The 27,015-nt window shown below is 38.0% G+C and overlaps 1 protein-coding gene across 4 annotated transcripts in view; it reads left to right on the forward strand.

The window, feature by feature from the left end:
• Window positions 1-25,832, forward strand: part of LOC113487583 (serine/threonine-protein phosphatase 4 regulatory subunit 1-like) — a 26,024-nt gene extending 192 nt beyond the window's left edge. Inside the window, exons 2-20 of one of the 4 annotated variants that reach the window (XM_026862254.1) lie at window positions 105-149; window positions 7,645-7,777; window positions 8,125-8,231; window positions 8,824-8,966; window positions 9,465-9,611; window positions 12,019-12,126; window positions 13,279-13,344; window positions 13,931-14,089; window positions 14,520-14,713; window positions 15,059-15,495; window positions 17,305-17,537; window positions 18,532-18,624; window positions 19,136-19,321; window positions 19,628-19,789; window positions 20,419-20,519; window positions 21,620-21,740; window positions 22,447-22,581; window positions 23,327-23,468; window positions 24,318-25,832. In XM_026862254.1, coding sequence (XP_026718055.1) covers window positions 105-149; window positions 7,645-7,777; window positions 8,125-8,231; window positions 8,824-8,966; window positions 9,465-9,611; window positions 12,019-12,126; window positions 13,279-13,344; window positions 13,931-14,089; window positions 14,520-14,713; window positions 15,059-15,495; window positions 17,305-17,537; window positions 18,532-18,624; window positions 19,136-19,321; window positions 19,628-19,789; window positions 20,419-20,519; window positions 21,620-21,740; window positions 22,447-22,581; window positions 23,327-23,468; window positions 24,318-24,472 — 2,867 coding nt within the window. In that variant the 3' untranslated portion in view covers window positions 24,473-25,832. Of the gene's footprint in view, window positions 1-104; window positions 150-3,234; window positions 3,443-4,437; window positions 4,652-7,644; window positions 7,778-8,124; window positions 8,232-8,823; window positions 8,967-9,464; window positions 9,612-12,018; window positions 12,127-13,278; window positions 13,345-13,930; window positions 14,090-14,519; window positions 14,714-15,058; window positions 15,496-17,304; window positions 17,538-18,531; window positions 18,625-19,135; window positions 19,322-19,627; window positions 19,790-20,418; window positions 20,520-21,619; window positions 21,741-22,446; window positions 22,582-23,326; window positions 23,469-24,317 lie in introns of those variants that run through there. The other 3 variants (XM_026862256.1, XM_026862257.1, XM_026862255.1) reach the window with 3 other exon arrangements.
• The last annotated feature ends 1,183 nt before the right edge of the window (window positions 25,833-27,015 follow it).

Below are 27,015 nucleotides of genomic sequence, written 5' to 3' on the forward strand. Positions count from 1 at the left end.
GGCGGGCGGGCGGCGCTGGGGCGGCTCGGCTGGGGCTGCCGCCGTCCTCGCTGTAGCCCTCTGAAACCAACCCTTCGGTATCTCTCTTCTGTTTTTATTTGTAGGGATCCCTTTGTATTTTGTGGATTTGCAGGATGACTTAGATGATTGTGAGTAACTGTTTTTTATTTTTTTGCCTCACACTTAGGCCATCCTCCGCTCTCTCACCCCGGGGTCCTTCTGTCGCCCTCCTTCCCTCTCCGCGTTTTTATCCCGGTTAGGGTGAGGGGAGGACTTTGAGGCTGCTTGCGCTGGTAGGTGAAAGCTTGTAGGGTGTTAGGGCTCACGAGTTAACAAGGTATTTGTGGGTCTGCAGGAGCGCGTCGCTGACAGGGGAAGCGGGCTCGCTCCCTCCCTCAGCCGCGGGCCCTCGCCTCACCTGGTGTTTTACAGGCCCTTAAGTGCCGGCTGAGGGGTCGAGCTGCCGAGGGATGGGCAGCCTCCTGAAGCGGGGTGTTGGGGGGCAGCTGCTGTCCCGCCGGGGAAGGGGGACCCGCGGGCAGGAGGCAGGCCCGGGGCGGTGTCTGGAACCCGGCCTTCCCAGGGACCATCCTCTCTGTGTCCAATGGCCGCTGGACCGCTGGGTTCAGTGTAAACAGCCTCTCCAACAATGGCCCGCGATGAATCTCTGGGAGAGGAAAACGGCTCTGGCCGGCGGTGGTTTAGAGGATTAGCTCCGCTGTTGTGTCGGTGGAAATCAGCCTAGAGCGGCCGAGCGATTCCCTAGCTGCGGTAGCTCAAACGGGCGAGACTTTTAAATGCTCTAGAGGCTGCGGAGGATGCTGTGTGTTCTGCCGTTCCCGCATCCCTGCGGCACGGCCTTAGCGGGATGTTGCTGCGATGGCTGCATGCGCACCTCGGAAGTGGGAATAAAAGAAAAACCGCTGTTGTATGTACTGCAGTTGGCTTACACAAGTCGGTGGTTTTAGGTTAAGTGCTGTATTGTAGATCCTGGACCAGGCAACAGCTCCACCTCAAGCTGGCATAGTCCAGAGTTGTGTTAGAGGAGTAGAGCCGAACACCTATCGGACAGCTTGGTAAGAGCTGTTACTTGAGATAAATCGATTAATTACAAGAACTTGTATTGCGTTAGAAAGCAGAGGTATATGTGGGGTGGTTTCTTTGGCACTTGGGATGCTGGATTAATTTTTCTATTAAAAAATGAAAAGTGATACGTGTGTTTTTTTTTTCTTGTGAGACGTTCTATTTGTTTAGTACAAGACCATTACTGTTTAACAGTACTTGAAAATGTGTAACAGATGGATATCCCTCGCCTCTAATTTAGTATGAATAATATAATTTGGGAAGGTGGACTTCAGAAACACCGGGAAAGTGTTAAGAGTACAAGTGAGATCTAAAGTATTCCATCGGAAAGAGGTGCAGGAACGTTGCCTCTGTGGGCAGGAGGTCGTTCAGTGGGATTTTGTTAGTTCCTCTCAGTCTTTGAGGTTTCAGCATTTCACAAGTAGGTAGCGGAGAAAAGAGATGTTTGTATTTTGATTAAGTTTTAGAAAGAAAAGTTTGGGATTTTTTGTGATGTATAAATGATTGTGTGTGTAAGAGTTCCTGGTTCATTTTTTGTTCATATTTTTGTGTATTTGAAAATATCTTTAACATTTCTCTTACATGGATAAATTGTAACTCTGAATCTTAATGAATTTAAAACTGTAATTAAAAAGCATCTTCCTTAATGCAGTTATCTATTTGAAAAGCTAGAAAGCTAAGAAGTACTCAGTGTGGAGGATAGTACTTGAGATACATGTATTAAATAGGGTTTTAAAGTTTTGATAACACTGTAAGAAGTTGATTTTTAAAAGGTACTAAAGGTTATTGCTTGCTGCAGGAAGTAAGTGTAAAAAGTTGGTTAGAAGTCATCACTTCAGATGAAAGAAAGCATGTATGTGTTCAGCTCACATCCAGCTGAAACGCTTCAATGTGCTTATGCTGATTTAAAGACTATTTTGTGGTGACTTCCTCTAGCAGAAGAGCTACAAGAGTTGTTGCTGTAGTACCTTATTCAAGAGGTGAAAGTATTTTTCTCTGCTCTAATTAAAAAAAAAAATAAAAAAAACCACCCCAACCTTTGATAGTGCTAATGAATGCTTAGCTATTTGAATTGATTGGGTCTTTCTGAATTGTTCCCAGTTCCCTTTCCGGTTTTCTTCCAAATCACTAAACTCCAAACTAGCATGTTGTTTCAGTTCTGGTTGCTGAGTGTGTAAAGCAGTGAAAATTAATGCAAACTTCCTGTAGTGTTCTGTTATGGGCCTTGGCCTTGAACCAGGGGTGACCATCACTAGGAATTAAGTGTTCATTCTGCATTAGCATTCAGTCTTTGGCTGTTCTGTTGAGACTGCAACGGATTTGTCTGGTAAGTCGATTAAGGAGTTTGATGCTTGTAGGCAAAACTCCAGTTTGAGTCATGAAGTTTATAAGAATGTTCAGATAAAGAAGGTTTTGCCGTAACTAGTAACTAATAAGCTTTTTATATGGGTCACTTAAAATTTGTTTCAGGATGAGCATGTAAACAAATGTGCATTTTAGAGCACTATTGAAATCTTACTTTATGATTTAAAAATAGATAAGTTCATTAATTTGATAGTGCATTTAGAATGAAGACATGGAAAGCTGTCTTCTATTTGTGTTACAGCAATGTTCAATCTAGGCTGAGACACTTGTGCTAATCTAGTGACTAGTTTAGCAAAGAGTTTGTGATGCATTTTAGGAAAATCTCAGTGGAATAGATCACTGGAACTGGATTTTTACCTAACTAAATCAGTAAAATAGTGTTATACACATTGAAGATCAATTCCATTGAAACAAATGGAGGGTCTGCAGGGTTCCTCTGAATACGGGAAGAAGCTGTAATAAAATCTACCTAAATTCATTGAGTACAGTTTGAAACTTGTGTTCTGTAAGGTAAGATATTGGATCATCTAAAAAAAAAAAATTTTACAAAGGGCATCATTAAGCTAAAGAAAATGTATTTTTAAAATTGTTTTTCCTTCTAAGAAAAGCATGAGAGAAAATTACCTTCTTGAGCTCATTAAATCATTGCACTCTGCACTAGTATTTACTGTTTTGTACTGGAAAAGTGAATAGTGATGTTAGCTAACGATGTTGAATTGCATAGTTAAATCCTGTCACCCTGTAGGTGTTCTTACAGGCTCTAAGCAGCTTTTGAGTCTAGGTCAAATGGAGGCATAGTGAACTCAAGCTCAGCTGTGAATACTGTCACATTTATTCTTGTTTATGGGTGGACAGATTTCAAACTTGCTTGTTTAATATCATTAGAGGGAAAAATACGGAATGTTTGATTCGCCTATGAAAGAACATTAGACAAGTTAAGAACATTTTTTTTTTTCTGAAAATTACTTTATAGTACTCTAGTGTATTGAGACTTGTAAATACCTATGACTTCTTATTTTATGGAGAAAGAAAATTAAAGTTCTTGAGAGCAGACAAAATGGATTCTGCCATGATGATTCCTTACTTATGTGTGCTGAGTGTGTGTGGAAAAAATTTTAGGTATTTAACTCTCTTGATCCTGAGCATAAGTAGTTTGCTCTGTTTTCCCTCTGGCCCTAGAAGCACTGGTGTGTGCTTAGCTAATTTAAATGAATAATAGAACTAATCTAAGTAGTAAAATTAAGCATGTTCATCATGTTTACGAAATTAGTCCCAGGAGTAGTATTGTAGTCCAACTTAGAATTGAGGTTTAATTTAGTGTCATTTTAATTGGTAGGAATTTGGAAATATTTGAAGTGAACTGATGAGAGCCTTCACTTCAGACTGTTTTTTAATTCAAGAACAGGTGGGCACTAGATAAAGTTCAAGGCAAGTATATTGATTTTTTTTTTTAAGCTCTTATAAATCTTTTTCTATAACAGGTGGCTAGCCTCAAAAATTAGCTAGTGAAAGTGTCTGATCTGTGTGGATTTAAAAATATCTATATATTATAATTGCAGAGGTATAGGATGGTCAGAGCTGGGTTTGGGGAGTTTGGGGCTGGTGTATGGGGAGCTTGTTGCAACCTCAGAAAGGAAATAACACAATTCTACCTGTGCTGTATAACTTCCTGTGAGCTTTCAGTGGTACAGTAGGTTTCTTTTGAAGCAGCAAATGCTGGATGCTACATCTTCAGATACTATGCTTGGTAGGAACGTTAGAAGCTAGCCCTAGAGCATGTGGACAGATCAATCCCTGACAGATCTGTGCAATATAAATTATATATGCTTGTGCAGGTAAATGTTTGGAACCTGACAGAACTTAAAAATACATAAAGAACAGCCACTAGAAAGAATAATGACAGTTGAATGGATATAAGGGTGTTGGTACAATACATAGTCATTATAAAAAGCCATTAATAATTATCATATGTTTCTGATCATGCCGCTGTGGGTTCACTTGTAGTATCTGTGCATACATTTGAAATGTGAACATTTATTCTAATGCCACAGCTTGCTTCTATTTGAATCCTGTTGAACTTGTTGGTCAGAGCATATTGTCTGCAAGAACAGCAGAATTCAGAATTGCATTCAGCTGTGTTCCTTGGAGACTGGTTGCTTTCTTAAACTAATCTGCTTTTTAATTTTTTTTCCTGAAGACCCAGGTATAATATTTTGCTTGAAATATGTTCAGATGATTTCTTGTTTAAATGAACTGTATTTCTGAGAATGTTTTGGCTCATGTTAAGTAATTGGAAAGCAGAGTTTTATATATGAAATAGGAATTTTTCTGTAGGAAAAAGCTGAGGCTTGGTACCTCTCAGTAATAGAGGAATTTTTAATCTAACAAGTGATTTATCATGGATATTAATGTAGTCTACAGCCAACATTCACTGTGCTGCACCTCAGATTAAGGTATTCTTTAGGGAAGAGTGTTTGTAATATCAAACAGGTAAAGTAAGAGTGAGGGTAAAGCCAAAGCTTAGTTATTCTGATTAAAGCAGAGCACTTCAACCCTGAAGAAATGTTATATTGGAGATAGTGGGATTACATATACACATAATTTAGCCTACTGGCAGTTTCAGAGTGCATTATGAAGTAGTACAGACCTTCCTTTAAGATGTGCAAAAGCTTTGTACTGATTGGGATCACATTGGGAAGGACTGTAACTTTTTTATTAAACCAGAATACTGAAGATAGGGATTATGTATAGTACTTCACATACACATGTCTTAATCTTCGGACTGTGTCAGTAGGAGAGGATGTTCTTGTTCTTCCCACTTTACAAACAGGGGATACCGTTGCTATAAATGAAACTAGTCCTGGTTTGCTTTTAGTTATTTAGCCAAAGCTCTGCTGTTTTTTAGGATGGTGGCACCATGTACATTCCACTGCCTGTAGACAGAAGGTTTCTGCCTGTAGAGGCATAACCTAGAGTGCCTAGATTATATATAGTCTCATAGGCACAGTTTCAAACACAACCTATTTGGCTTGTCATTGTGCTTTCAAGTTACTATCAGTTCTGCTTTTTTACTGATTTAAATACCTAATATTGTGTCCTGCCAAGTCAGAAACTGGCTTGTTGTCTTCAGTGTCTGTCACTCTCAGCACACATGCTGGTTTGAGAGACTACTTCTTGCATATGAGCAGCCGTATTGGCACAATTTGCATGTACTTAAGTATGATCACAGTTGCTGTATTATTTATTTGAATGAAGTGTGCATAATTCTAGGAGTGATTAGCAAGTTGTAAACCCAGAGCAGGAATACTCTAGTGCAACTCTTTTTGTAGGTTTGGTTGCTGTACGTGTTCCTATATGCATTGCTGAAATGAGAGAATTTGTGTAAAAGATTTATATGTTGCAGGGATGTTATTTCACTGTCTTTCCTTTAAGGATGGATTTAAAAAAAAAAAATGGCAGTGAAGTTATCCTATTCCCTTTCCTCTTCAGTCTTTTTGCCTGTAATCTAATCAAGTGCATGTTACTGGATTAGGTGACTGTAACGCTTGGTGAGGCAAACTTTAACAGTTGGTATGGTAATGTTTGGTTAAAAGTCTGAAGCTACAAGTACAAAAAAGATCTAGGAAAGAGTAGGTTTACATGGAAATGTCTGTAGTTGGTAAGTCTGTTCACAAGTAAGGTAAAGTTGAAGTTTTTCCTAAAGCTACCAGTCTGATTTAGATATATGGGGCACAGTAACTACTGTTGTGGTTTGAGCCCAGAGGGCAACTGAGCACCAGGTAGCTGCTTGCTCACCCTTTCCCCCTCAGACATGAGGGAGAGAAAATGAAGCAGAAGGCTCAGGAACTGAAATAAGGACAGGGAGAGATGTCTCACCCATTACTATCACAGAGAAAAGATTCATGAGGGGAAGAAAAGGAATGACAATTTAATTCAAACACTACCAATAACCATACTTAAGAGTAGGACAATGGGAAGCATAACCACATCTTAAAAACACCTTTCCCTACCTTCTTCCCAGGCTCAATTTTGCTTCTAATTTCTCTACCCCCGACAGGGGCCAGGGAATGGGGAGGTGAGGTCAGTCCCACTGCTCAGTTGTCTGCAGGGGGAGGGCTCCTTGTTTTCTCCTCTGCTCCAGCGTGGTGTCCCTCTCACGGGAGACAGTCCTTCACAAACTTTCTCTGATGTGAGCCCTTCCCACGGGGTGCATTCTTCCTGAGATGCTCCAGTGTGGATCCCTCCTGCCTGTTGCAGTTCTCCCAGCACCAAACTACAGCAGTGGAGGCTTCTTCCCTCAGAGCCCCGGCCTTCTTGGGGCACAGCCCCTGCTCTGATGTGGGGTCCTCCACAGGCTGCAGGTTGGCATCTGCTCCACCGGTGACCCCCATGGATGGCAGGGGGACAGCCTGCCCTCTCCCCACGGCCTGCAGGGGGTCTCTGCATTGGTGCGCATCCCCCTCTTCCTCCTCCTCCTTTCTTCCACTGACCTTGGTGTTCACACAGGTGTCCTACTTGCAACTCCTCCTCTCCCCAGGTTCCTCTGTGATAATGTTAAATACATTATCACAGAGGCACAACCGCCATCTCTAATTGGCTCGGCCTTGGTGCAGAGGGGTCCAACTTGGAGCCATGGGAGCTTTGAGAAGCTTCTCACAGGGCACTACTGCTGTAGCCCCCTCTCCTAATACCAAAACCCCCAGCACACTACAGTGGGTAAAATGTACATTCTTTGTAACAGACCCAGGAATTTGCTGTTTTAAAGCAATACAGTTTGGGAATTACTGTCATTGTTAAAATTTCAGCTTCTTTTAATGGGACTTACTTTCCTTTTGAATGCATTGGTCAGTTTGTGTCATGCAATTTTGTCAGCTGAGCCCACTTAATTCATAATTCATGTGGATAAGCCACTCAGTCAAATGTGTTAAAAGCCAAGGATTTTATGACAGTTGAAATTAATTAAATTTCAAAGCTTGAATTTACAGGTTTATACGCAAGTGTTGCTCTTGACTTTGTTAGGTACAACTTAAGTTTTTAGGGGCTTTTTTGTAAGCCCTTTCCAGTGATGTACACTTACCTTGAAGAATAGCTCTAAAAAGAGAGCGAGCTATTGGTATAGTGTATTTTACACTGTAACATCTCTTGCTGACTCTTTTTTTTAATTTTTTTTTTTTGTTACTCTTCTTACCTTTCAAGTTGGGTTTGAAGATTATGGACCAGACTGTGATAGCATGAGGATAACGGCATTCTTGGATATTCCTGGACAGGATAACTTAACTCCACTGGCTCGTCTAGAAAAATATGCCTTCAGTGATAACATATTTAACAGGTAAGGGTGCAACAGCTACACCTGATGATGACTGAGTCTGATAACATTGTGGATGTTAGTGTCACTAGTTCTGTTATTACTCTACGAAGCACATGACTGATACTATTTCTGTTTGAATAACTTTTGTATAACACCTTCCATAAAAGGAGGCTTTCATTCTTGTTAGCTGAATAAGATCTCTTGACTCCTGTCTTTGTTTTGTTGAGATATGGAGAAACTGTGTAGCTGAATGTATAACTGAATGTTCAGAGAAGATCTTTTTTAAGGTGCCCATTTACATTTGATAAGTTCCACTTGCATATTATTGGCAGGATATTAAGGCAATTAATATGTTGTTCACTCCACAGGCAAATTATTGCCAGAGGTCTTTTGGATGTCTTTCGAGATTTCAGTAATAATGAAGAAGACTTCCTGACTGTAATGGAAATAGTGGTCAGGCTCTCTGAAGATGCAGGTTTGAAAGTTGTTTTTGTTTTTTTTTCACATTTCTGTAACTTATTTTACATAAGTGACAATACAGCAGGCAGTAACTTTAGTTCACGCACTGCCTTCTCAAAAACTAAAGAAACTAGATCATCCAACAGCAGTATCTCCAGTGAAAACAAGTTGGGTTTTTTCCTGTTTATGGAGTATTTTGTATGGTAGGTTTATGAATGAAAGGCTCTTATTTAATATAGGCCCAAAGTAATATTTTTCAAGGAATTTGTTACATCTAGACATACATTGTGGCATGTAGGTGTAGAACAGTTGTGTGTTTTAATACTTCATGTAGATACATTCATGGTGATTGGATTTTCTAGCTAGTGTGCTTATTTTATATGATTTATTTGGGAACTGATCCCAAGTCTCTGTACTGTGATGTATATAAGGTTGTTCTATTTTGTTCAGCTTCCTTTAAGAACAGGCAATCTCAGTGGTGCTGCTACTTTAAGTATTTTTATTTTCCTCTGGTGTTAAAGCATTAAACAAATGCAACTTTTTCCTTAAGGTACTTGATCTTAATTTCATATTTACTGATGTAGTTTTGACTTTCTTTTTATTACTAGAACCAACTGTGCGTACAGAGTTGATGGAACAAATACCTCCTATTGCCATTTTTCTGCAAGAAAGTCGACCAAAATTCCCAACAGCATTTTTTGAATACCTTATGCCCATAGTAGTGAGATACCTCACAGATGTTAACAATCAGGTAGGAAAAACAGACAATGCGAGTTGAACCATTAGAAAAATCTGTGTGGTTCAGTGAATTTAAGGCATGAGGAAGAGATAATAGGAAATTCCATGTTGATTGATACCTAACTTTTATGTAGTGCTTTGTGTTTATTGGTTTCAGTACACTTTGCTGGGGAGGTCTGAAATTTTTTTTTAATGCTTTCCTTAGAAGATAGTAGAGAACTTAGAGGATTTGCCTAGCAGCATATAGACACAGTCTGTTACAGGAGTCATGACTTAAAAGTCCTGTCTTCTGCATCATCTTTTGGTTTCTCCTCAGAATTTGATTAAATGCAACCTAGCAATTATATTAAACTTCAGTATTACTAAGCCCTTCTAGTATTAAAACAAAGAGGCTTTTCTGGTTTTCTAACTTGTAACTGTGTTCATTGAAGACAGGCCTTCTGTGGTTCTTGTATCAGTAAATGTTTTTTATAGTGATGTACTTTTTTGTTCTGTTTGTTCATGTTAATAGGTTAGAAAGGCAGGTCAAGAAGCACTGCTTATACTGCTAGAACAAGATCTTGTTGCTCAGAGTGACATTGAAAATAAAGTGTGTCCAATTCTGTTGGACCTCTCTGCTCCTGACAGTGATGATGAGTACAAGGTGGAAGCTGTGAATGTAAGTGAATTTAGAAGAAATCTTCCATTTCTACTTTTTTAATTGCTTTTCTTCTTTATCTTTTGGCAGTGCTATTATGAAGCTCTTCTAGAATATAACAAATTTGTGTGAGATTTTCATGAGCATAAAACCCAGAAAATAAAAATTGTACTTGCTTTCTTAATGTCCTGAGACTTTTACATTAATCATTGAACCTGAACTTTCTATACCATTACTATTTCAGTTTGTTTTATTCCTTCTCTATTTGTTAGTTGCTCTGTTGTGAGTTGAGAACCTGATGATTTGATTCAGTTGAAGCTTAAGTATGCCAAGCTGTTAGGCCTTGAATCTGTAGGTTTCTTTGTCATTTGTAGTGTTGAGCACCATTGAAACAATGTGAATTCTCAAAGAATTTGAGCAGGGTCAGGACTTGATGCACCTTACTGAGAAGTTAAAAATTATCGTAATGGAATTCAGCAAGAAAGGAAAGTTGTCCTGATTACTGTTGCACTGAGTACTATTTACCGATGCCTTAAGCTGAATGTAGAGGTACTTTGGATAGGCTTTCTCTAGGTCTTATCTATACCTTTTGTGCTATGAAGAAATCTGGGCTTCTGGGCTTCTGCATCAATGAAATGCTTGAGGAATCTTTTTGAAATAGTACTACTTGAGAATTGAGCTATATAGTACAGTAACTGGGGACAAGAATGTTATTGTATGCTTAAAAATGTAATATATCAGATCTTCACACTCAGTAGTTTTTCTCAAAATGATGAGAGGCTTTTTCCTATAGATGGTTGATGATGTATTCAGTACTTGAATTGAGTAGTAACAAGAACTACCACTCCTTTTCATTTATATCAGTAAATAAGATGAGGCCCAGCAGTAATGCTGACATTAAATAAGCAATCAAAACTTTTGTGTTTATTTTGTTAACATATTCGAATTTTTAGTTGAATACAACAGATCTTTTTTTATTCTGACTTTTTGTAAAGATCAGGTTTAAAGAGACCATCTTTATACTTGAGGATGCTAAATGGTTGTCAAAATGGTAGCCAAAAACCTTTAAAATACATTTGGTTCTTGGCAGCCTTGTTTTAATTCTTGTTAAGGCTGTTATGTTCTCCAACAGCTTCTTTACATTTGCTTTACCAGGTTTCACAGTAATGTTGTAAAAGTATGAATGATGACCTGATCTTAATTCTTAAGCATTTTGAAAAAGAAATTCCCTGTTCACTTTTAAGAAATCAGTTCACTCCACAGAAAAATGCTGGTGTGTAATTATATTTCAGCATGGATACTTGACACTAGATCTGTAAAACAGATTTACTAACTAGATTTTTCTTTTGTTTGGGAGTTGGGTATTACTTAGGCAGTTTTCCAGGGTGACATGTGAGCACCAGATGCCTTTTAGGAGTTTTAAAATTTGTGGGAAAGGCCTTGAATGGTGCTTACTTAGCATTCTAATTAAGAAAGCAAATGTTTTTACAAATAAAACCTTGGTTTTGTCGAGGTAGAAAGCTCCAGTAAGTTTGTAAAAATAAAAATGACAAGATGAGTATTGTTAATCAGAGAATACTTGTGTGAGCATTAATTTCCTGGTGCTGCAGGCAGAACAGTTGAGTAGAAAGGTGCATGGGAGCCTCTTCCTTTTTCCTGTTGCAAATAGGAGTTATAGCAAATTGTCCAATAAAGTGGAAGCTGAAAGAAAACATACAGTCCAAAGCACCTGATTTTCACATCAGAAACATGGTTTGTAACGTGGTTAAAATTAACAGTTCCTCAAAGAAAGCTGAACTAATGAGCGTGTTACTAACTTGAATTATGCTGTGAATTTGGCTCCTAAAATTTGAGGATGATTCCTGTACGGTGTGCATTAGCTCACATAAATAACTAGTTTGTTTTACAGTCCCTTTTCTCTCCTGTTGTATGGCAAACTTTTATTTAGCCATGTTGTCTGAGCCTATAATGAGCTGGGACTCTGCTTGTTGTTAAGTATCTGAACAGCCCTGTTAACACCAAGGGGCTTACTTGCATGCTTAAGCTTAAGATATTTCTAATATGCTTAAAGAGTGTGATCTGGTATGCTAGCTAGTGCAATGGAACTTTTGTCTTCTCTGTACAGAGTATCAGTGTATGTCATGTTGTAAGACACCTTGAAAATCCATTTATTAATAAAGTTTAACTGGATAAAACGACTTCATTATGTGCAGAAATGTTCAGGCACAATGGTGTAGAATGATTTTTAATAAAAGCTATAATTGTGTTTCACATAAGTGGTGTATAAGAAGACAAATAATATGTAGCAGTTAAATCTATTTGATGGTAGTTGCTCTCTTGCTCTTGGAAGTAATTTTTAGGAGTAATATTTGGCTGTGCTCACAAGCTATGTCACTTTCCTTACACATATCCTCTTCTTGGGTTTTAGATAATATGTAAAATGGCTTCTATGTTGAGCAGATCAACAGTTGAACACATGCTGCTTCCTCGTTTCTGTGAACTGTGCAGTGATGGGAAGTTGTTTCAAGTCCGAAAGGTTGGTGTGTTTTCAATCTTAAACCACTTACAAAGTTAATTTGCATGTTGCTGTTCAGATGCGTTCCTGAATAATTTAGTCATAACTTTAGCTGATGAACTTTGGCAGAGTTTGGAAGAGCAGTTTTTATTTATTGACATGATTACAGTTCCTGTAGTTTAGTAAAAAAATAGATAACAGTTCTTAGTGAATAGCTTTAGTGTAGCATTTAAACTGATCTTGCACGTTTAATAGTTTTGCACAACCTTTTTTAAGCTACTGTGCTTGGTTATAAGATGCCAAACAGGTTGCCTGATCTTCATCATCTTATTTTGAAACCAGAAATTCAGAAGCAGTAGATATTTGAGACATCCTTTCTTTAAAAAAAAAAAAAAAAAAAAAAAAAAAAAAAAAAAAAAAAAAAAAAAAAAATCTGGTATTATTGAAAGAAGAAATCCAAAAAGGGTAAGACTTATTTCAATTCATGTAAGAGTACAAAAGGAAACTTGTAACATAAGAAGACTTAAAATATTTGACTAGACAAGGGTTATGCAGAGCTTCCACTTGCTCCTTAACATAAGCTTGGCTTGTTGGAATTTGAGCTGCATTATAGCCTTCTCAATAAACATATAGAATGAATAAATTCTACATTAACATGGCCCTGTCTTAATTGGTTTCAGGTTTTGGCAACATCTTTTTACAACATGAGAGAATATCCCTTTTGTCTTAATTATAGAGTCTGTAATATACTGTAAATGGCACTAACTTGAGACCATGATTAAACATTGCTTCAGCAAAGTACTTAAGCCAGTCTCAGCAATAGCAAAGATAGTTCTGTCAGTACACCTAAGTCCTGACCCTAGTACCGTATTTTAGTCTGCTTTGGTTTTGACAGCTGCTGTTCAAAGTAATTTAAACTTTCAATTAGGCTTATTAGTCATTTTTAATGATTACTGAAGTAGATGATGCTTTTCATGCAGAAACCTTTATTGCTTGCTCTAATGAGTCTTTGTTCAGGATGAGTTAATATTACAGGATGTAGTTACATGGCTGAAATTTGAACAGTGAAACATGCAGTTGTTACATGGGATAAATAATGCATGGTGAAGCTGATAATAAAGCTAATCACTTGAGAGAGCCAGGATGTTATTCATGACTCTATTTATTTCTTAGATTTGTGCAGCTAATTTTGGTGACATTTGTAATGCAGTTGGGCAAGAAGCTACAGAAAGACTGCTGGTATGTAAAATCAAAATCCATTTGCAAGACTTGTATTTCTCAGTTCAAAAAGTTTAATAATGAGGTTTTTTGTCTTCTCTGTAAATTAATTGGGGTGTGTGCGTATTTTTAATTGGTTTGGAGAAGGCTTTGGTTGCAATTATATAGCAAAACAATGAATGAATAGAAATGGAATGTTCTTGTTCTGCAAAACATTTTAAAAAATGTAACCGACAGCAGATATATAGATATACATATACATATGTACACACACCCTCACACACTTCAGAATTACTCTTTCTTTTTTTTCCCTGAACTAGATAATCAGTCAAGTTACAATTCTGGGAAAAATAGGCCATTAATAATTATTCCTATTTTTTCCTAGTGCATATAGTTGTATGCAAAATCCAAATGAAGTAAAAGACAGACAGATAGTTTTCCAGTTTCTTCAATTAATATGTTTTTAACCTGTCTCTGTTTCTTCTATTGTTCACTCACTTTATTCTCTCTTGAGTTATCATTGTCTCCAGTTTCCAAATACCTTAACAGTAAGATGGTGCTGTCTGTTTAGTCTTTAATTAGTCTTGGTTTTGCTTATATTTGGCAGATTCCCAAGTTCTTTGAACTCTGTTCTGATAGTGTTTGGGGAATGAGAAAAGCTTGTGCTGAATGCTTTATGGCAGTGTCTTATACCACATCCCCAGAAGTTCGCAGAAGCAAACTGTCCCCGCTGTTTATCAGTCTCATTAGTGACAGTTGCAGATGGGTAAGTAACTCGTTCTCTAAACTAAACTTGCTGGAATTAGTCCAATCTACTAAAATGTAATCTCCTCTAATAAGATACTATCCTATTTTTCCTCTCACTTAGAATTTCTATCAACAGTTTTTAAGTGTAAACACCCTTCTGAGAATAGGTGGATTGTGTTAATAGTATTAGTTGAGGTAGGCAGTGATGTCCTTCAGATTTATAACTTGTAAAAAATTTCCTGACTATGATTGTAGATACATGCTGAATATTCTAACACCCTTTGCTTAGGTGTCACTTACTTGATAATTGGTTATATCTGGTATTAAATGAAGCTGTTTGAGTAAGAAGCAATTGGTTCTTACTAAAATACTGAACAAAACTTTTATTTTTCAGCACTAACTCTTAGGGAGTTGTGTGAATGCTGACTGCTGTCTTTCTACTGTCACAGGTTCGTCAGGCTGCTTTTCAGTCTCTTGGCCCATTTATTTCTACCTTTGCAAACCCTTCAAGTGCTGGTCTTTACATTCGTGAAGATGGGACACTGAGTATCCGACCATCGATGCAAGACGTGAATTCCAATTCCTGTCAGCCAAGCCACAATATAACTTTAATGTCCTCCAGTACAAACACTATGTTGTCCAGGTAAAGTAATGGGAAAGACATAGTGTAGTGGAAGGGGGAAGAAGGAAGATAATTCTTTTAGTTGCTGTTCAGGGCTAAAAATGTCGACTTGAGAAAATAGTTCCAGAAAAGGTGTGAAGAGGGAGATCACATCTGTGTCTGAGTGTGGTCACATCACTGAAAAATTTGCTTTGATGGCTTTACGGGAGGGTAAAGGGAAAACTGGTGAAGCAAAGCATAGTTGTAATACAGATTCTGCCCTGCAGAGAAATTAAGTTCCTGTAGTTGTTGCTGTCTTACAAAGTATTTCACTGAAAAGTAGTGTTACAGACTTTTATTAGGATAATTCTGTGTGTCTGTTTCCAGTTCAGAACAACCAATGGAAATCAAACCAGAATCGTCAACTGAGGAGACTTCAGCTGAAGTTAATACGAAGCTCTCGGTTGAGAACCTAAACAAAGATACATGGGAAGAAAGTTCAGATTGTTGTACCAGTCCTGGAGAAGATGCGTCTCAGTTGTCTCAGGGTGACAGAGTTGCTGCTGGTGTCATAGAAGTCACCAAGGACAGCAGTTTTCCTGGAACAAGCTCAAGGCTACAGTCTGCTGAGGATGTATTTAATACTTTTCTATACTGGCGCCCTCCTCTGCCTGATATAAGTCAGGATCTGGAGTTGCTTCAATTCAAAACTGAAAAGCACAAAGATAACTGCTCTGTGCCATGTAATAACTGTGTTGCTAGTAGTGAAATAAAAAAAGTTCTAGAAAGTTTACAGGAGCACATAGATGATCCCGATGTTCAAGGTGAGACTCTCCAACAGTAAAATCAGGTTTTCTCCTGGCCTCTACAAAACCCTTGACTGCATTTTAATTGGCTTGGTGTTCATCAGGTGATGAGACTTCTTTTGAGTAGCAAACTATAGGAGAAAGTTATTCAACAGCCTTTTTCACAAGACCCGGGTTATTTCTAGAACAGCTGGGGTAGTGTTCTAGCTCCTGTTCACATGAGAAATAAATTGGATCTAAGTACAAAAGGGAAGAGAGCTTGCTGAAATTAGTGAAAACTGTCTTTAAGTACTGTAAGTGTTGTGGGTTTAGGGACAGATCTACCTGTTACCAGTTGAATTTGTCTAGTATTTGGTTGAGTGAGAATAGCTCTAATTTCACATCATCTTTTGTTAGTGTCCCCATACAAGCCCATTGATTAACATACTAAAGTGCTGGCAGCCTCATAGCGGGGTGCTTACATGTTTCTGGGGCCAAATCCCTCCTGGATCAGCCTGTCATCTGTAATCAACTCAGTTTCTTGTTCCACCAAGTCTCAAGCACTGTAGTGAATTAGCAGGTTTCATCTGCCCACTTATTCATCCCTTCGCATGCAAAGTCCTATCTGCAGGAGCCGCAGCATCGTTTGGATTCCTTGCTGAAGTAGTAAGCCAACTGGCAATGGGGCATATTTAGGTGGCTCCCCATAGCCATTTGGAAAGGTTTTGGAAGAGTAAATTCTTCATGTGTGAGGCAAAGGATCAGAAAGAAAGGGAAAGATCGAAAAGAAGAGGTGAAAAAATTTGAAGCAGTAAAGGAAAAAATGGAAATTGAATGAAAGGGAAAAAGTGTAAATGAGTGTTGGAAAGAAAAGGCGGAGAGTAAAAGCAAATGGGAAAAAGAAAAAACCCATTATGTAAAACTAAGACAAATGTAGACATGTTAGCTTGGCAGCATTACAGTGAGAAATGAGGGTTTCGGAGAGGCTTTGGAGGAAATCAGTTCTCCCACTTCCCCCTCCATGACTTGAGCAGAACAATCTTGCTTCTCTCAGGAGTAGGACATATTAGTTTCTGTTTTCATCCTGTGCTAACTGCTACAACATTCATAAATACACTTGTAATTCATTCTGCCTTTTTAAGCTGTCTGTTCCCCTTATTTCTAAAGTATTCTGCTGTTCTTAATTTTTAAAATATGCTTTCATGTTTTGTCTTAAGACTGTACTTGCTATAGGTTTGTGCAGATGCAGCTATGATAGTTTCGGCATTCTGAACTCTTAGGAACTTCATGTTCCTAGCAACAATGTAGAGTAATGCACCAACACAGCTTGTCCTAACTTCATTGGTGATGCAGTGGTAAACCTGACCTTTCGTTCTCTATCTACTTCTGCAAAACTGTTCAGAGATGGTTTGACTGTTTCCCTACTCTGGATAAAGTTTTTCTCAGAATTGTTTAAATGTGTATTTATGCCCTTTCCAAGCAGTTGAAGCAAGTAAGGAAGCTATCAAAAGAATTTGTATTAAAATGGTTGACAATATGAAGAATGGGAGGTGAGCCCAGTATGCTGTGGTGTCCTGTTACAGCAGATTATTAGAAATATCTTTTGGTGGCAGATACTGGTAGACTACTTCTGCTGAAAATGTTAGTACATCAAAATCATTGCTCTTTGTTTTGTGGAAGACTAATGGGCATTTCCTTTCTAAGACCAAATGTTTCATAATATGCCATTTCTGTGCAGCTCAGAAGTAAAAAGCTCTGGACTTTTTATGGGTTTAGATTTACTAATTACAAGTTTAATGCTTTTAAGTGCAGAAGGGAGACTAAATAGTCATCTTTTGCTTTAAACAGCTCAGGTCCAAGTGTTGTCTGCTGCTCTCAGAGCTGCTCAGTTTGATTCTGTTGGTGACTATGAGACCAGAAAAATGGAAGAAAGCAGTGGCAAACTTCAGAACAAAACTGTTTCAGATGAAACAGCTGTTTCAGATGCTACCTGCAGCCAGGTGGAGGAAGACAGTCTCTCATCCCCTGCCTCCCAGGATAACATCAGTGACCAATGTACCACCAGTATACTGAAAAGCACAGTAAGTATGCATTGTTCTCCAGGTCAAGTACTGTGCATGTAGTCCCTGGCAGAACTGACCCATTTCTGATCTAAAGCCTTGGAACACTGCTACACGATAAAAAAGGAAGAGAAAAGCTATTGAGGGCTACTATTTCTGTTTGCGCACAAATTACCAGAGAGTTAAAGTTTTCCATTAGTCTTGTAGGTTTTTTTCAGATGAAGCATACCAAATACAGTCTCACATCTTACTGTAATGAATCTAAAATTAGTTTTTTATCTTCAGACACGAGACTGAATCACATGGTGGCACACACACAGTTCCTGGTTACTATTTCTTCATTGTAGAGTTAGGAGTAAAATGAATTGTTTGCACAATATTAATGTTGCTGGAGCTAATTGTGAAATACAAAGTAAAGTTCTTATGTGCAGTTTTTGTTCATAGATAAAACCTGTATGAATTAAAATGTAAAATACTGTGTGAACTTTAAAAATTTGTATGTTCTTGGTCTTTCAGACCTTTTAATTCTGTTGAAGTTTTGTTGATATTTGGGGAGAGGTGTGTGCTTGATAATTTAGTAGGCTTGGGAATTTCCAGCTGTTCCACCTAAAATAGGTAAAGCTTTTATCATGGTGTTGAGTGACTTGGACCAACTGCTAAGCTGTCTTGCTTAATATAATTTAAATTCATGCCAAGATGACAAACTATTTAAGAGTGGAGTAAAAGTAAACATCCAAAATCTGTATGAATGTTGAGTTTGTGTTAAATTAAATTGCTTTTTTTAGATGTAAATCTAACTGCTGTTCCCCTTGTTGCTGCTATTGTCTTAATAGTGTTTGTCCTGGTTTACAACTCTGTTGTCTTTTTGTACTTGTATAAACACACTGAATAAGGCTTTGTCTGTAAAAGGCTGTTCTGTGTCTGAATTGCTTTGTTTTGTGGTGTGTGATGCTTTGAAATACCCCAAACAGCAGTAAGTCGAATTCATTTCACTGGCTAGTACGTCCTTTTACAGGACTCAGAGGAACAACAGAGAGGAACCAGTGTATTTTTAAAGAAAGAGCAAGAAAACAATCCACCATTTGAAGATGACAAGTCAAAATTACAGGTGATTAAAATTGCTCCACTAAAACAGTTAGGTGCTCTGGATACAGTTCATCTTACCCTTAATACGTGATAGCTTTTGCAGTTGATGAGTTGTAGAATACGAAGAAATGCTCTGGGCATTTGAGGAGAACTCTATCTTAAATCAGAAGGTTAGGAAACTTTTGTTGCCTTTTCAGTGTCTTAGAGGCAGTCTGTACAACCAAGGGAGGCACTGACAATACTCTTTTGTCACTGGATTTACTGTTTGTCTTCAGCAAAGAAATTTTAAGTTTGGTTTGATGCAACATGTTGATAAAGTAACAAGTACTGTTTGTCGACTGCTCTGTCCTAATGAGAGGACAAAAAACTAGGAGTCATTTACACTTGGTAAAGCTAGCCCACGAAAGGGAGGTCCTGCCTCTGCGTTTAGCTGCCAGATGGTTAGTAGCAAGAGAATACTGTAGCACAACAGGTGTATTTTCTTTCTTAGGGTCTTAAAGTGTGTCTTGCTGATGTACTGTCTCTATCTATAGGATATCATACCTCAACCTTTATTAGACCAGTACCTGTCAATGACTGACCCAGCTCGAGCCCAGACTGTTGATACTGAGATAGCCAAGCACTGTGCCTATAGCCTTCCTGGGGTGGCCTTAACCCTGGGCAGGCAGAACTGGCACTGCTTGAAAGACACATATGAGACGCTGGCCTCAGATGTACAGGTAAAAGGAAAAAAAAGGGGGGCGGTGGTGGTGTTTAATAATGTATCAGAATTTTGAATAGCTTCTCTTGTTCAGTTTTTTTGTGCTGAAGTTATAACATTGTATACTTTCTTATAAGGGATTAAATGTCCACTACAAATGCAAGATTTAAGATTTAAATCAAACTTCATAAATAAGACTAATGTTTTCTACTGCTGTTTCACTGGGCCTGTTCTTCTGCAGTTTGTCCTGACACAGGCATAGTTCAAAAGCTTCTCTATTTTAGTTACAGTGCCTAATCTAATTCCCTTCTTAAACTGTTCCCAGTGGAAGGTACGTCGGACACTAGCTTTCTCCATACATGAACTCGCAGTTATTCTGGGGGATCAGCTAACAGCTGCTGATCTGGTGCCAATTTTCAATGGATTCTTGAAAGATCTGGATGAAGTGCGTATTGGTGTCCTTAAACATCTATATGACTTTCTGAAGGTAGGAAAGTGTAATTTAATTTTTCAAGATAAATTTTTTTCTGACTCCATTATATTAAGAATTTTCTAATGAGATGTGCCCGTATCAATATCTAATTGCACATTTAGTTTTGTGCAATACTGCTATTTTGTGTGTACGTCTGTTGCTTTTTTTTTTTAAGGTCCCTTGCTTCTTTCTCATATCCCAACAAAATACCAAAACTGAAAACCAATCGTAAATGGGGTTGTAAATGCTGCAGCTGTTGTAAAAAGGAATTAATATTTTGTGCAGTCCAGCTGGAAAGTTGAACCATGAGCAGTTTGTATTTGGGGCTGGGAGAGAATGAGAGCAGATCCTGATGCGCTGCTGCATAACAAACGCAAATCCTTAGTTTTTTGTTTGCTCAGTCATATGCCCAGAGATGATGTTTTGATGGGTGCCCCTGTAGAAGTGATGGTAATGTACATTTTTGGATGTCAGTTTTGTGTGTCCAGGCACTCAGCTAATTGTGTACGGTTTTTAGTTGCATCTTGTGAATGATCACTTGCTTCCAAGTAGGAAAATGCACTTAAGAATTAATAGAATAATATACCAGAGAACTGCAAGTATTGAATTTTATCAGTTTTATACTAGTAATATTTTTCCTTTAGTTACTTCATGCAGACAAAAGGCGAGAGTATCTTTACCAACTTCAGGAATTTGTGGTGACTGATAACAGCAGGAACTGGAGGTTCCGTTACGAGCTGGCAGAGTATGTAACTTTATTAACTTCTGATTTTTAATCTGTATTACCAACTTGGAAATAGGTAATTACATTTAGAAGATAGTACATGCTAATTAAGAGCTAAAAGATTATGACCAATCTTTATTAAGGAACTTATCCTAAAAGCCACTGGCTGTTTGGGGTTTTTGGGGTTCTGGGGTTTCTTGGGAAGTTGTGTTGTAATCAAGCATGACTGAAACTTTGCTTGCAGTTTATGAAATGTGACAATCTGATAAATACTACTCGGAAAGGCTTCAGATTTTATTCAGTTCTAGACTGCCTTGTAGAAATCAGTGAAATGTATGTACAAAGACATTTTTCTAATGTGTATGAAAAACAAGTTCTTAAATTAGCTTATTCATTTGGTTTTTCTGTATGACTGTGTGTATAATGGAGATAGAATTGTGGGATGTTACTCTACAAGCCCTGTTTGTAGCACCCAAAGAATGCTTGTAGGCATAGTTTGCAGCTAAAATCTGACCTTCATGTTTATCTGGTTGCTTTGTTTGGGCTATTGAGGATTTACCCTCCCTTTGTAGCTTGGCACAGCAAACCAAACCTCACTCCCGTGCAAGTGTTGTGCGGCGGTTCCCTGACATCTAGTGGAGGGCTGCCACTTAGTGGCTGGGCTGTGCACGGCTGCTGGTGACTACCCGCAGTGGTGTGGCTAGAGGGAGTTCTGTGCAGTTCTGAGATACAAACTGTTTTCTGAAATGTAGATTTTTACACTGAAATTAATCTTTCACTTTTACGTTGCAAGAATGTACAGGATACTGGTCTGTCATTGCAAAGAAACCTTTTATTGTACTTCCGTTTGTAGCTTTTGTTGTTATTGGGATAATTTTGATTCATTAGTACACCTAGTTTGGTTAAAAGTTTCTCTTGGACTCCTTGATGGATTAAAGCATGTGCCTTTTTAATACATGTGTGCAGCTTTATAAAGTAAAGAGAAGATTGTTCGAGTGCTTTCCAATAACCATGGTATTTTTGAGGCTCCAAACTGATCCTTCCCTATGTTTACCAGATGGTATAATTGGAGCAGGTTAGTGTTGCACTAGATAGACTTAATCACTTTCTTTGTGTTTCAGGCAGCTGATCCTGATACTGGAACTCTACAATCCCAATGACGTCTATGACTACTTAAGACACATTGCACTAACACTCTGCTCCGATAAAGTTTCAGAAGTTCGGTGGATCTCCTTCAAACTGGTAGGGGGTTTAGGTCATTTGTTGCAGGAGAGGAAGAAAATGATCCTTGAGAGGAATACCCGAAATCATTGTTTTATTTCAGACAAGTAGGGTGAATACAGATACATTTTGATAAACATTGTAAACGATATGGAAAAAAGTGAAAACTTTAAAAGATACTTTGAGTTGTCATATTTCCATAGATAAAACCAACAGAGAAAGACTTTAGTTATGTGAGTGACAGATGTATCTTCAACTGGATGAAAACCAGGATATAGAAGATTTTGGAGTTCTTACCCCCCTGTTGAGGGAAAAAATTTAAAAATTACTGCTTTCCCCAAAGTTGACTCAATCTATTATGAACTTCATGGTAATGCCATTATCCCATGGGTGTTCTGAATGAGTAGAAAGATTCCTTCAATCTCCTCTTCTTCATGGCACCATGGGAATGGGCATTATTTTAATGGTTGATTTAATTTTATTTTGACTTTTTTCTGTTTCACCTGAACAAACAGCTTTTTTAAAGCTTGTGCTTTATTTTCTCCGTAATAAGCACAGTAATTTATTAAATTCTTCAAGTACAGCTGATCACACTGTATACAGTTTTTGGTGTCCCTTTGTAGAATTCAAATTAAATGATGCTTTTTTAAATTTGAGGGCTACAACTTAAGTCTCAGCTCTTTTTTTCCTCCCTCCTTTTCCACTTCCCTCTTCCTTTCCTTCCCAGGTTGTAGCAATTCTACAGAAGTTCTACGCAAACAATGCAAATGCACTGGGATTAAATTTCATTAATGAACTTGTTGTGAGGTTTCGTCACTGTTCCAAGTGGGTTGGAAGACAAGCTTTTGCCTTCATTTGTCAGGTTGGAATGTTCTGTCTTTCTGGTGTTTTTTTGTGCACGTTTAATGTGTTGCCAGTTTGGGGCTTTTCAGCAGTGTAGGCAAAACTGAAGTTTGGACTGACGTGTTTTTTGGTTCTGTGATTCTATGGGTTTACAGAAAACAGTGGCAGAGCTGGCCTGGTCTCAGTAGTAGCATCTGGCAGTCCAGTGTTGAAGCTGTGGTCCTTGATTTGGTCTGTGCCTCCAGCTGAAATAGCTGATACTTGTACTTTCTGGTATCCTGGTAGCAAAGTCAAGAACTGAAGTCCTAAACAGAGATGTATTTTGTAGTACTTTGACATGCTAGGATAAATGTCCACAAGAGCTCTTCAAACTACCAGTGGGCACTAGATGTCAGAAACTGTTTCCCTCTATTTCTACTTACCCACTCACACACACCCCCTAACCCAAAATGCTTCAGTAGCCATGAGGAGCAGGGGTGGAGTGAGGGGCAAAAGGGCAATGAGAAGTGAGAGGGTGGTATTTCCTACAAGAGCTGTAAAAGTTACTTTTCTTATTGGGTCATCATTAGGTAACTTTCGAATGGTAAGACCTGTTTTCATAATAGTATTTCAAAGGCTGTAATTGTTTCACCAACACAGGGTGTATTTGTTCAAACGCTGACTTTTTTAATACAGGCCAGATTAAGGACAAGAAGGAAAGGAATGACCAACAGTGTACTTCTAATATAAATCTTGCTTTCTCATGTTGTGTGTTTATCCTGTAGGCTGTAGTAGAAGAAGAATGTATGCCTGTCGACCAGTTTGTTGAACATCTACTCCCCAGTCTCTTAAGCCTTGCTTCAGATCCTGTGCCGAACGTCAGGGTTCTGCTCGCCAAGGCTCTTCGGCAGACCTTGCTGGAGAAAGGTGCGCTGCTTCATTTCCTCTGTCAGAACTAACGTCTCTCAAATGCTGTCTTGCCTCTGCCAGTGCACTTCTTCGTAAACTGGCTCAACTGGTGAAGGGCTGTTTGGGTCCGTTTTTACTGAAAACGGGAGTTTTGCGCCGCTGCAGCGCTGGGGCCGGGCGGGTGGCGTGGCCCAGCCGCCAGGGGGCGGCCCTGCCCTTGCTCAGAGCAGCCGCTGCTGCTCCGGGTTTGGTAAACTTAAGTTTTCCTTAAATTACCTGTTAGGTTATTTTGTTGTATTTCAAACCTTTACGCTAATGAAGCAGTCGTCTTTGGGGTCCTTCAGGTGAAGTGTTATGCCTCTTTCTGAAGTGGGTTTCTTTGTCATTTCAGTCTTGAGCTAGCAGCTGTACTAGCAGAGAATGTAACTTTGTGTGCTGCTACAATTTTCTGTACTACAGTTCCTTAATAACAACAAAAAAAAAATCAGCTGTTTTCTGTTTATTCAAAGGAAGATGCACGGAAATCTCCTCTCCTATCTTTTTTTCAGAATGAAGTACAAAGAATGCTTTGTAATGCGTTGTACAGTGGCAGCTTCCTGAGCTTGCTTCTACTTGATACATTTCCTTTTAGGGCTCAGCAAAAAGAAATTCTCTTAAATACTTAAGTACCTAATCAGATGAGTAAGAAGTAGCATATTTCTCTTTCTGTGTCAGCTTCTTTAGCTTCCTGTAGTTTCTCTGAGAAGCTTATAAATTGGATGAGATACCCCAGTGGTTTTGGCATCCTCTGTATTTCTGCACTACTTACACCCTAGAGTTTATTCTTTTGGCTCTGACTGAACTTGTCTTTCTCTCCCCTTATTCTAGCTTATTTTAAAAGCGTTGGCAATCCTCATCTAGAAGCTGCAGAAGAGACCATTCTAGCCCTGCAATCAGACAGAGATCAAGATGTGTCCTTCTTTGCCACCATAAAACTGAAACAGGGTAACATGGACAATACTACCATTGAAAAACAAAACTGATGTGGTGTTCTGCAGTAAACACCAACATCAAAATGGTTATTCACCTTGTGTTTGCGGTTGGTATGAATAATGTGGACAAATAAGGAGGTTTCTGTTACCTGGAAAGGGTCTATTGAGAAATGTTATGATCTTCATGACCACGTTTCATCTACAGCTGTGTGTCTGATATGCATGAGTAATTCCTTTTGTTTTTTTTTCTATGTAAATGTGGGTGACAACTCTGATCTCGCCTGCAGTTAAGTATTGTATGTCTTACGCCATACTCAGTGTTTCAGTTCATATTTCATTTTTTAGCAAAACATTTCCAGTAATAAAGCAGTCTTCTATAAGCTTAAAATGGTTTTAAAATCTTAAAACCTGATTATAGCAGACTTACACAAAGATATTCTTCCCTCACTACTTTGTGAGGAAAGAAATTGTAGGGTTTTTCTATTGTTTCAAGTATTGAATTTTAACTAAAAAAATATGTATATATGTGAATAGTTTTGAATTTTAACAAAAAACAATGAAGAACTTAATTCTGTATCAGTGGGAAAAAGCTCAAAAGTAATTTCATTTTGCGAAGTAGTTACTTTGCCAGAATTAAGGCATGGTTTATTTTGACTTAATGTGATATTTTTCAAAGCACAGAGGGCTTAAGATTCTTTGTATATTGTGACTTCCTTACAGGTGTTAACTGTCTCTTTATTTGTTACTGCTGGCTCTCAAGAGTGGTAGGTAAGCTGTAAATTTACCAAACTCAAAATCGCTCATTCTTCCCTAGCAAAGTTCACTTCATTTAAGGGATTTGGTTCCTGCGACACGTGCTGTATCTGTAGAAGGGTATTACAGAATTTATGAACATAAGTTATTGTTTGTTTTACATACACACATTATTTAAACACCTTTTGACCAGTGTTAAAATCCCAAGCAACCTGCTATTCTGTTCCTAAGAAACAAAGGACCTCTAAAGTCTGAAAAACCCCAAATAACAGATGTTTAGGGAAAGGTGGTGATGCAGTTTGCTCTAACTTCTGTTGATTGTATGGTAACAGTTGGAGTAAACAAATCAAGGTTACTGAGGTGCTTAAGTAGGATGCCTCCTGTGTATTTAAACAGGTCTTTTAGAAGAAAGAACATACAGGTAGAACAAATTTCTGTTAATAAAATCAGATGGCTTCTGAAGTTTGAAAAATTACAAAGCTAACACTTTTTGTTTGTTCTCTTGTGTTCCAAATCCGCAGATAACATGCAGCCTGGGAAAAAGTCGTTTGGTTTGTTTTTTTTTGATTGTGGATTGGAACTTTGTCCTGTTCAAAAACTAAAGTTTAAATACTGAAGAAATGGTTTCATGTAGTAACAGTTACTTTCTCTCTGTGAACAAAATACTTAATCATATATAGATCTATGTAAATATTTCCCCTTATTTCACTGTTACACTAGTAAGTAGTTCACATGGGTGAAGGTTTTTACAGAAATTACTATTTTCTTTTTCTTTTTTGTTTTAAATCTGGCTTGTCTGCAATACAGCAAGTAGGTTCCTCAGCTGGGTTCTATATTTTTGGAGGGCTCAGTTTTGTATAAGTTTAGTCTTGTATTATATTATGTACAGTATTTGTAACAAATTGTTTTCTTGTGAGATCACAAAATGTGTTTTTGGAAGTTTCAGGCAGAATTATACCACGGCTGTTACAGCAAACAGTATAAACTCTGTAAATTCTGCAACGTTCTACATTTAATTTTTTACAATTTTTTTATAATTTAAAACAAATACTTCTTCAGTACAGACTTTTTATGATTGCAATTTCTTAACAAAGACCCGTGAAGTTAATTTTTTCTAGTTCTAATGTCTTTTTCTAATGCTGGCATTATACTGGTATTTTCTAACAGTTCAGATTTTCTAGGCCTTTCTGACAAGGTTTTACTTCTGTTTTTTATTATCAGTTCATTAAATTTCTCAGCACTGAACAAATTTTAAGTGTGTGTATATGTAAGTATGTTTGAAATGTACTGTATATAAATTAAATACTCTGAACATTAACCCAACCCAAGTTTCTGTTTGTCAGATAATCTTAAATAGTTACCTTTACTTGCAATAATCCACTGGAGAACGCAAACTTCTATATGTTTTAGCATGTTTGGCAAGTGTTCACTAAGTTTTTAATTAGAATATATATAAACAGTAAGTCACCAGCTATAGAAGTTCACTAAAAGGCTAAACGAAGTTCTTTGTTTTTAACAATATTTTGGTACCTCTCTGGCTCCAGAAATCATGTCTGCTTTAATTTATGATTTCAGTAGAGCATTTAAAAACTTTTTTTAAAACTCTAGAGTTGCATGCACTAATGGGGGACATCATAGTTTTGGGGTGGGTTTTTTGTAGACAATGTGCAGGTCTAGTAAACAGACTTACCCTCCACAAGGTTTGTCTTTTTCATTTCATTTTAAACTAGAAATGACTTCAGCATGACTAAAGACCGCACTTTACGTCTTGTACTAGACAAATGTATGCAATGATGAGTAAAGCGGTGTGTTCACATACAATTCTCTGGGTTGTTTAAATT

Source organism: Athene cunicularia, assembly GCF_003259725.1.
Source record: "Athene cunicularia isolate RWA chromosome 20 unlocalized genomic scaffold, athCun1 chr20_part1, whole genome shotgun sequence".
NCBI lineage: Eukaryota > Metazoa > Chordata > Aves > Strigiformes > Strigidae > Athene > Athene cunicularia.